This window comes from Mustela lutreola, chromosome 9 (genome assembly GCF_030435805.1).
Source record: "Mustela lutreola isolate mMusLut2 chromosome 9, mMusLut2.pri, whole genome shotgun sequence".
In the NCBI taxonomy this organism is placed as follows: Eukaryota; Metazoa; Chordata; class Mammalia; order Carnivora; family Mustelidae; genus Mustela; species Mustela lutreola.
This window is the reverse complement of record NC_081298.1, coordinates 145,917,289-145,927,802: the sequence shown is the minus strand read 5'-3', so window position 1 is coordinate 145,927,802 and position 10,514 is coordinate 145,917,289. Positions and strand designations below refer to the sequence as shown.

The 10,514-nt window shown below is 54.6% G+C and overlaps 1 protein-coding gene across 6 annotated transcripts in view; it reads right to left on the bottom strand.

Annotated features, from left to right (window-relative positions):
- Positions 1–282: 282 nt before the first annotated feature.
- Positions 283–10,514, bottom strand: part of SH3YL1 (SH3 and SYLF domain containing 1) — a 33,607-nt gene continuing 23,375 nt past the window's right edge. The window contains exons 6-11 of one of the 6 annotated variants that reach the window (XR_009344490.1): positions 10,186–10,314; positions 8,615–8,798; positions 7,933–7,996; positions 6,377–6,433; positions 2,680–3,655; positions 313–522 (exon numbers count right to left, since the gene is read on the bottom strand). Coding sequence is in view for 4 of the 6 variants with exons in the window: in XM_059132804.1 (XP_058988787.1) it covers positions 332–522; positions 6,377–6,433; positions 7,933–7,996; positions 8,615–8,798; positions 10,186–10,314 (625 nt within the window). In the remaining 2 variants the exon portion in view is untranslated. Of the gene's footprint in view, positions 523–2,679; positions 3,656–4,022; positions 4,700–6,376; positions 6,434–7,932; positions 7,997–8,614; positions 8,799–10,185; positions 10,315–10,514 lie in introns of those variants that run through there. The other 5 variants (XR_009344491.1, XM_059132804.1, XM_059132805.1 and 2 more) reach the window with 5 other exon arrangements.

Sequence of the window (10,514 nt, the reverse complement as noted above, 5' to 3'; positions counted from 1 at the left end):
TAAGATCCTCAATTAGAATAAGCAATTACCACATACAGAGCCACTTGTGGGCTTAGCGATGCTTGAAAAGGAACACAGAAGGACTGTGACCATATGAATTGGAGTATATTAACTATTAAATAGGATGTGTGATAAAATTAGTATGAAGTATTGAAACGTATGTAAGTTAACCAGCTATACAGAGAGAAAAAATCTTTACATATTTGATAAAAGTTTAAGAAAAAGAGCTGTATTTTAAAACTTATATTAAACACTGCCTAACTGCAGAGTAAATCCTGTCCGTGGAGAAATAAATGTTTTATAATTCTCAAAGAAGAAAATAATATAAACTTTAATTCATGGCAACATAGTTGGCTGGAAAAATGCCAGTTTGACCTCGAAGCTTTCCTTCCCACCAATCGAACTGTGAGTCTGTTTTTGATATAACTGTGATTCTGTCTCCAGCTTGAAAATTCAAGTCCCCAGGCTGTTGTCCCTTGAAAGAATACAACGCCGTCACTTCCACGGGCTCGTCCAGATAGCCTAGAACAAACAAGCAGAGGTACTTAGACTACGCACACGTCTGATGGGAAAGCCTGGGAAGGGTGTGGGGCTAAGACGTAAATTAACTTCCCTACTTGATACTCTAATGCCTTCGCACATGGGGTCTGTGAGATTTTCATCCTATTATTAAACTCGTGTTTTTCTTCTTCAAAAAGAGCAAGTGTTTGGTAATAACACTTCCTAAATCCACACAAGTCAAACTACCTACTATTATATACTTGACTATGCATTTAGCAAATATCTGTGGTTGTAATTGTTGGACTTCTGAATGATCTCCAGGATACCACCACAAGCCAACCCTTGAACGCGGTGGGCGCTTACACATGGAATGTTTTTGTGATTAACAGTATGATAATATAAATGTATTTTCTCCTTCTTTCCTTTTTTTTAAAAAATTAATTTATTGACTTGACAGCACAAGAGAGCACTGGCAGAGGGAGAAGCAGACTTCCCGCAGAGCAGGGAGCCCAGAGCGGGACTCGATCCCAGGAGCCAGGACATAGAATCAAAAGTGATATGTGGATTTTCAGCTGATTGGGGTTTGGTGCCCCCAAATGCCACGCCCCACATGTTCAAAGGTCAACTGTATTTACATTTTCCCCCTTTTAATCGAATGGTCATTGTGGCTTCCATGAACTGTAGCTGTTAGAGAAAAACACATTTATGGTCACGATTGTATCATACAGGATTTAATTGAAAAACCATGCTCCAGGATGGAAGTAGATGTTATTACGCTAAGGGAAATAAGTCAGTCAGAGAAAGACAAATATCCTATGAGCTCACTCGTATGTGGAATTTAAGAAACAAATGTGCAAAGGAAGAAAAAGAGAGAGAAACACACAGAATCTGAGGAACAGACCCAGACTCTAAACTCTAGAGAAATACGGTTACCCGAGGGGCAGTGGGTAGGACAGGGATTGAAGAGAACACGTATCGTGCTGAAAAATAACACAAAATGTTAAAGAGAACAGAACAGGAGCCGCGCTCAGGAGCCGTTGGTTTTGAGGGCTCCGACTCCCAGGCACTTTGCCGGTTCAGGAGCGCTTTCCCCACAGGCTTCACGGCTGCTCGCTCTACACTGTCGGAACAGAGACAAAACTCAAACCAGCGCAAGAAGAAGGTCTGCCTATGCTTAATCAGAGTTTCTCTCTCTCTCTTTTTTAGGATTTTATTTATTTGACAGACAGCGATCATAAGCAGGCAGAGCAGCAGGCGGGGTTGGGGTGGCGAGCAGGCTCCCTGCCAAGCAGAGAGCCCGATGCGGGGCTCGATCCCAGGACCCTGAGATCATGACCTGAGCCGATGGTAGAGGCTTAACCCACTGGGCCACCCAGGTGCCCCTTAATAAGAGTTTCAACATAATCTGTAAAATTTTTTATATTGTGTTAGGAAGAAAATACTTTGAGAACTGAGGAGTTATTACGAGTAAAATACAGTAACTTTACGAACTGTGCACCAGCAAAAGAAATATAGAGAAACAGATACTTTCTGTTCATTCATCCTTGTGCGCATTTTAGGCAATTTGATGGTTGTTAAATGCGTCTTAGTAGAGGCACACTGAAAACATAAATAACCGAATTCTGAAACTTAGTTATTTAACCCGATAATACTATAATAAAAGATAAACCAAATTTGGCTTGTTGGTAAGAAATAAAAAGTCAAGACTTGAGTTACACCGTACTGAGCGAGATTCGCCGTGTGTCACCCACACACAGCGTGCGACAGTCCTTCCTGTGAGAGCGGTGCCCCGGAATTGTCCGAGTCCTGCGGAAACAACCCCAGCAGCAACCCAGGGTCACATCACAGAGACTCCGGGGGTCGTTATTTTTTCTACCACAGACATGCTCTGTTTTTGTAATTTATACCATGTGAACTTGCAGTCTGTCCATTTTAAGGAAGAAGGACAAACGTGTGTCACCGAAAAGAAGAATCCTGATGCAGCCTGGGTATCATCGAGACCAGCGGAGTGACAGCCAACACACACTAACGAGCCCTCCGTTCCTCTGCATGTGACAAGCGCAGTGGGACACCGAGCCAGTCCTCACAACAGGCCTCTCTGTCATTAAACCGGAGGAATGCAAGCTGGTGTGAGAGGGAACGTCGTTCTGAACAGCATCTTCCCATCAGCTTACTCACCACCCACACACGAAGCTCAACCTCTTCAACCCCAGTTAACGGACACCCTCAAGACTCCTCCTCTCCCGTCTCCAGACGTCTCGGATGACACAAAGCACAACTGGAGGAGCCCCAGTGAGCATCAGGGAGTGTTCTGGAAGTCATCGCCATCTCAGCAGCCACGTGTCGCACAACATTAAGACATCCGAAGGGACGAGAGCAATGGTGACAGGTGCTGCCTCTGAGCTGTACCTTCCAGATGCACGGAGGACAAAGTGCTGATGGGAACGTGGTGCGAGGGCAGAGCCAGCGGTTTCGAGAGAAGGCGGCGGCACGGCGGGGCTTCCCCGACCCAAACTCTGGGCAGACATGAGGCAGAGGGGCGGGGATCGTGGCTGGTAGAGCGAGGGGCAGTACGGGCAGGACAGGGAGCCGGGGGGAGCCCCAGAAGACTCAGAAGCTGAAGCCGTTTCGGGGAAAATCCACACACAAGAACACGAGGCAGGGAGCCCAGCCCGAATGAAGGCCCTGGAGGCCGCAGCCCGCAGGCCCCGCAGGCCAGGCCCTACTGCTGCTTCTTCCAGCAAAATGACTTAAAGCTCTCCTTTGCTGTAAATATTCGGGATATTTCCCACAAGGAAAAGTTTAATGCCCACAAAATAGCTTATAAAAAAAAAAAAAGTGGGCCTTTTTCTTCCGGGAGGGGGGTTGGACCTTTCAGAAAGGGAAAGCCCCCCAGGGACCACGGAAACCGGCCCCACTGCTGATGAAAGTATCTGGCGTTCACAGATGCCTTCCCTTCTGAGTGACCCAGGCCTTCCAGTTTCCTATTCCTGTGCTCAAGAAATACGGAGGCTGGGGCGCCTGGGGGGCTCTGTGGGTAAAGCCTCTGCCTTCAGCTCAGGTCATGATCTCAGGGTCCTGGGATCGAGTCCGGCATCGGGCTCCCTGCTCACGGGGGAGCCTGCTTCCCCCTCTCTCTCTGCCTCCTTGTGATCTGTCAAATAAATTAAAAAAAAAAAAAAAAAAGACAGAAAGAAATATGGAGGCTCTTTGAAACAATTAGCCATTTTCCTCATCATATCCAACTTGAATTCAAACACAGGTTACTCTTCTCTCCCAGGTCAGACCCACAACAGGAAACAGATCACAGGCCCCAGGGACGGGCAGCTGCCCTGAGGCTTCTAATTAGAGAGGCCACATCTACTGGGTCTCACTGCGTCCTTCCCTGTTGCTTCCTCCGTGCTCTGCGTCATGTAGCCATAGGTAAGCAGCGTCTCTGGCCCCGACATGGTTCAGGAAAGGAATCCCAGCCTTCGGGAGGGCGTCTCAAGGCAAGTGGAAGTAAGAGCACAGACACGTCCTCGGTTTTGGGTACATTTAATACAGTAGTGAGCTGCATGACTGACCTAAGTCTCCAGGTCGGGGGTGGGGGTCTATCACTGTGGGGACCACATCCTCTGGAAGAGGATGACAGTCCCTGGGGACTGAGGCAGACAAGGCCACAAGGTGAGTCCACCAGAACCAGCCGCTCTCAGATGGTAACATCTGGGGCAATTGTGCTTGTCGCAACTGGGGCAGGAGTCCTATCGGCACAGACTGACTCAGCCCAGGGCACCCTGCAGCACAGGATGGCCCCCACGGTGGACGTGTCCAGACTGTCACTGACAACTACAGGGTGAATGGGGGGTGGATGGTGAAGACTGACACAGGAGGGCACGGGGACAAGGTACAGTAAATCAGGCTGTGCACTTGCAAGGCTGTCTCGCTGAGACACCCAAGCACCAGATAGCTGGAGCTTCCAAAGGGTAGAACAAAAGTACACGCAGTTAGGAGAATCACTGCTTTCCCCAACAGCCATGCAGAAGTGCAGCTGGTCAGCGTGTATGGGTCAGGCAGAGAGCAAGCCCGCGGCAGCCTGGACGTCCTGGTAGGTCGTGTTTAACTTGAGGTTCAGGCCTGTGCCCTGTGCTTTTTCTCTGCAGCAGTGCTTGGCCAGGATGTAAGAAAGTCCTTGCTAAGAACTGAACTGGTTTGACAGCTGCTTTAAAAAAACAAAACAAAACAAAACAAACAAAACGAAACAAACAAACAAACAAAAAACCCCACAATCATGTAAAGTAAGTTTTATTTTAAAAATAGACTTTAAATCTTCTTTTCCATTTTTTTTCAACATCCCTTATATTTGGAGAAAGTTATCCCAGTACCCACTGTTTGTACAAATTAATTCACCCTATACTCAAATATATAAACAAAACCTGATCGGCCAAGAACTGTCTGTGGTCGCATGGCCAATGCTCAACGTCCGAGCCTGATTCCAGAGCCCACTCAGGGTTTGCTGCTTCTAACTTCACACCGCCCTCAGTGCCTTTGAGGGGTGTTTCTAACATTCCTGAGGCACCCAGCCTGCGGGCACAGGCCCTTGGAGAACCCTGTGGAAAGGGGGTCACCTCTACTTCCGCTGTCCCTTGTCCTTCGGTGTCCCCGCTGGCCCCTCTCCCTCAGCAACTCAGCTTGTCTGTTGACCTCAAATTTAAGAACCGCTTTAACTGCAAGCTATCTAAGTGTAGGTCTAATTCCAGCAGAGTCTCCTGAAAGACCGCGACATAAAGTTCTAGTCGTCTATGCTACTTGGGTATAAGCATTTACATGTTCGCCCCTTTTGCTTCTGAAGGGTGTGTGTGTCCCAAGGTCAAATTACTGGCAAGGTCAATAGTCTCCAGCCGGTTGCAAATCACATTCAAGAGAGCAAACTACATTTTAAAAGCCTCTTAGTGTTTTCCCGCTGTGCGCGAGACCACGGCTCAGCGTGCTCAGACCGTCAATCCCGGCAGCAGCCCCTCAGACGCAGGGCGACCGCAGCTTTCCCGGACACCGCCCGGGAAGCGGGCTCCACACCGGGGGAGCCAGGCTGAAAGCACGTGGGAAGTCAGAAGCAACTGCACCAGGAAAGCATCACTTCCGTGGAAGGAACTGTGCTTACCAGACATTTTTGAAATATCTTTACAAATTAAAACCAAAATGTGTACTTAGCTACCTTGAGGTCCGTTTCCATGAAAGCAGTGATGCCCCGTAGTTTACTTTCCCAGGAGTATGGGGTTCTGTGACTCCAGTGACAAAAGGTGACGGGAGAAAATAAACAGGCTATGCGACAACTGGTTCACCTTTGCCCTCATTTTGTGTCCCATTCACATTTCTAAATAATTGCTTAATTCCCCAGGAACGTTTTGTTAAGAATATTGAAGTAAGACAGTACATCCTAGTAAGTTTTAGGTAGTTGCCAATAACGGCAAAATATCTGAACATGAAAAAAAAAAAAAAAAATCCTTAAAATATACAAAAATATTCACGGGGCTAAAACCCGGACAAGATGTGATGATGATGAAGTTGCAATTCACAATGAACAAACCTTGTCATTCTATGGTGACCAGATCGTAGAAGATCCTGCGGTTGGTCCTCCCACGGCCCCTGCGAGTCAGAGGGGCTCCATCCCAAGCTGGGGTGCCAGCCCCTCCGCCGGCAGGACCTGCGCAGGTGCCCCGCACGGTCCCGTCGCCCTCCTCACCGCGGACGAGTGCCACCAGGAGAGTTCCCTACGAAGCAGGGAGAGGCGCGTGGCCCGAGGTGCTGCCCTCCCAGAGCTTAGACACCGCCGAGTCCTTAGCGTGCGACCGTAGGACGCAGGTGAGTCATTTTATCGCACAGATGTCGTACTTACCAACTCTCTGCGGAAGGCCGGGAAGCTCAGGGTAGAGCTTGCACTTGTGTCCGTTACCTGCAAAACAGGGACACCGGGGGCATCGGGAAGACGGGTTAGCCTATCGCACCTAAGAGCCGTATCTTCACTCCCGACGATCGCTGGAAACATTACTTTATCACAGTTTAATCCCAGAAAGCAGCCCCGCCATCGGGCAGGGGTCGCCCTCTGCTACTGCAGGGTCAGAAACGCCGGACCACTGCGCTGACCTGGGTTCCAGGGTGGCGGGGCACACACGCATCTTCTCCCCGAAAGCGACCACGAGGGACCCGCGCGTTTTCCGAGGGTGCAGCCCCCAGGGCAGCGGTTTTCCGACATCCTCGTCTGCTCAATTCAAACTAATTTTCAAACGGCTCCTGTTCGCGCACATTTTTAATTAACACCCAAACGGTTCAACGGGACCCTAAAACCCGCAGACGGCCTCCGGGGCCGAGTTCAGCGGCAGTTGCGGAAGCCGGGCGGTCGCCTCGCCCCCGGGTCACGGCGTCACAGCAGGAAGAGAACCGCGCCGGCCCCTGTCCCCGCAGGCCGCAGAGCCCTGTGGAGTCCGCGCCGGGGCGGGAGCGCCGTCGAGCGGCGGGAGACCTCCCCGCGCTCGTCCGTCTTCCGGGACTTGGGAAACGCCACGGGCTCTACCGACCGCGTGCGGGTCAGACCTCGTGCGGGTCAGACTGCGTGTGGCCGCCCAGGGTTCGAACAAACGTCGACGCGGGGGGCGTCTCCCTCCTCAGAGGCTAGTCCACCGGACGAGTAAGCGCCGGAGTCGGACCCAGGCCAGTGCGCGGCCGCGGACAGGAGGTGCGGGGTTAGAGGCGGGTTACGAGGCGGGAGCGAAGAGCAGCTGGTCCCGGGCACCTCCCCGGGGCTCCCTTCAGGCCAGTGCGCGGCCTCGCCAGGGCCCCGTGAAGGGGTGGGACACGGCGCTGGAGCAGGGAGCGGGGGGCTCGGGTCCTTCGGCGCCTCCTCCCGGACCTGCCGGTTCCCCCCGGCGAGGCCCGCCAACGTCCGCCCACCGGTCTCTCCGCGGCTGACCGACGGTCGATCGGAGCCGGCCGGGGTCGGGCCCGGCCTCCGCGCTCCGAGGCTCGCGGGAAGCGTCGCCCCCTTCAGTGGTGGCCCCGGGCATGCGACCCTCTGCGCCAGGGAGGCAGGACCCCGGGAGTGACCGTCCTACGGACCTGCGAGGGACAAGGGGCGGAGGCCGAACCCTGCGGTCCTGCAAGTCGGCTCGACGCGGACGGCCCGGGGGACACCGGAGCTCCCGAGGACAGGCGCGCACCGGAAACCAGCTGCTTCCAACCCGGCGCGTCCCGCCCGAGGGGGGTCGGCCTCTGGGGGGAGCAGACTCTGCGGGAGAAGCTTCCGGCAACGGGCCTTGTCCCCGACGGCGAGGAGGCCGCGCCGTCCCTCTTCTCTTCAGCCCGTCCGTCCCCCCCTCGGACCCAAAGTGGAACGACAGAGCCTCGGGACAACCACGCGCAGTAACGAACGCGCCTTCGTCGCGACCAAGGACTTACTTCGGGGGCCTCGTGCGGGGGGCGGCTGCGGTCCCGGCGTCGGCGTGGGAGGCATGTCTGTCGCCTGCAGCAGCACAAAGAGAAAACATGGAAGCACTAATTCACGTCGGCGCATCCAAGGGCAGAGTAACCCGGTTCACCTGCGGAGAAGAGCGCCCGCATGGCCCGCGCACTCCTCGGGGCCACACTCGGCTGACCCAGGGCCACGCGACGGGGCTGCGGGGGACTCTCCTGTCGCGGGAAGCTCCCCTCAGCCACGGTCCGGGGGGTGGGGCAGGGTCAGCGGAGGCTCCGCGCGTCCGGGCACGCTGCGCTGCGGAGTCCGCGCTGGGGCTCCGCGCCCAAAGCCTCTGCCCTTCGCGGCCTCAGCGTGGCCGTCGTGGGCGTCGCTGTCTCCCGCTCGCAGCCACACGCCGGGGCAGGCGACTGTGGGAGAGGAGCGACGCTTCGCCCTGAAGCTGCCACCAAGGACGCGTCCGAGTTCGACGTGTCCCCGAGGACATCATGTGACTGGACGTGAGCGCGAAGTCGGGGGTTCCGGGGGGCTGAGGTCCGGGACGGCCCGCGCTCCGAAGCCACCGTCCCGGGACCGCGGGGACACGCACCGCAAGGACATGCACCGCGGGGACCCGGAACCACAGGGACACGTGCCGCGGGGACACGGGATCGCGGGGACACGCACCGCGGGGACACGCACCGCAGCCCGCCTCCGCTCCCGCGCGGCTCTCCGGGCGTTGGCTCGCTGTCCGTCACGCTCGTACTTGGCGGTGAAGGAGTCCAGGACCTCATAGAGCTCGTCCGCTTGCGCCGGCCGCGGCGCTTCTCCGAAGAGCAGGTCGTAGGCTCGGACGTCGCGACAGTAAAACCTGGTGGAACGGGTCGGAGGCGGCGCTTAGGGACCCGCGGCTTCTCCCCAGTCCGGGTCGGGCCGCCCCTGTGCACAGGCCCGTCGGCGCCGCTCGCGCTCCCGCGAACTCGTCGCGCCCCCGCGCGCCCCCGCGCGCCCCTCGGAGCCCGTCCCGGAAGTCCCCGGGCGCGCGTCGCGATCGCGTGCACACGCTCACACACGTACACACGCGTGTGCAAGGGCCCCCCCTGAAGCCGACGCACCTCGAAGCGCACACTCTGTACAGGCTTCGACATCTCAGCTCCGCACGACGCCGCAGCTGCGGCTCCGCCGGTCCCTACGGCGCTTCCTCGGTCCGAACGACACGGACTCGCCCCGCGGCCGAAGACGTGCGTTCGCTTTAGTCTACTCCGGATTACGGGAAATCCGCCCAAAGGCCCAGAATCCAGTTTCTACCAGAATTCCCCGCCTCGTTCCTCCGGCTCATCAAACCAGAAGGAAAACCTCCGCAAACCCCGGTGGTCCGGCTCCTCCGACTTCCCGCGGCCGCGCGGACGGACGGACAGACGGACGGACCCGGCACTGGGGAGCTCGCAGGGACGGCCCGGTCGCCTCCGCGCAGGCTCCCGTCCGGGGCTCGCTGTGCCCCACCCCCCCGGGCTCCCAGCCCCGGACGCGGACAGGCTCTGGGGAAGTGGCTCGGTCTGTCGGGGCAGCCGGACTCACAGTTCGGGGAAAAACTAGCCAGTTTAGAGTACAAGTTCTTCACCCGTTAGAGAATGTCTAAATCTCCCCTTTTTACATTTCCTTTCAGTGTCCCAAGGGTCCCTGTTCAGGCGCCACCCCCGTGCCCCTCAGTGCGCGCCACAGGCTCTCAATCCCTTCGTAAAAATCAGAATTCGTCTCAGTTTTATGCAAGAAAGACAAAGCGTCATAGCAGACAGCCTCTCCTATTAGGAACATCTGACTGACCTACAAGGTGCATGAAACAAACTTGGTGAATATTATGGAGCCACCGACTCATATTTAAGATTCTTCTACCGCTAAGTGGGAAAGAAAAGGACTCGTAATTGTTGTGACCAGAATCGTATGTGGCCAAACAAGGGGAACGGATGCTCAGGAAAACACTGTAAGGCAATAAAGCTAAAAGTGAGTCATGTTACTCTTAAAGAAGTAGAATGGCTTTTTTTTTAAATAATTTTTTGTCTCTTCTATATTTTCTTAAGTACATGTTACTTCATATCGAATCTTTAAATAAATAAATGCACAGTTGGAGTCTAATGCTGTGTTAAAAACGAACACACAAGGTTACTCTGTAAACTCTGAGCCACGACACAGACCTCGGAGGGGTCACTCTTCTCATCACGCTTTCCTGAAACCGGTGAGAATTACTTGGCCTGACTTACTTCCGATTAGTGTCTTTCCTTTCGATCAAACAACTGCCCTCTAAAGATACGCCAGCAAAGAGCCCTCTTGATTTGCAGTACGTAAAGACAGCGGCAGAGCTTCTCAGGGCAACGTTTCCTTCTAAATTCCTGCAAAAGAGAAGGTTTTGCGTCCTGGAGTCCGGCGGGCTGGGCCCTAAGATGGCATGCGCAGCACTGCACTGCAGGTCACTTCGCTCAAAGGACAGATCTTGTCCTGTCCGTCCGTCACGTGCCTTTCTGTTGTCCTTCCTGCTCTCCTGGGCTACTCGTGCTTAGCGTGGGCTAGAGCAGGGACAGGGCATGGGGAA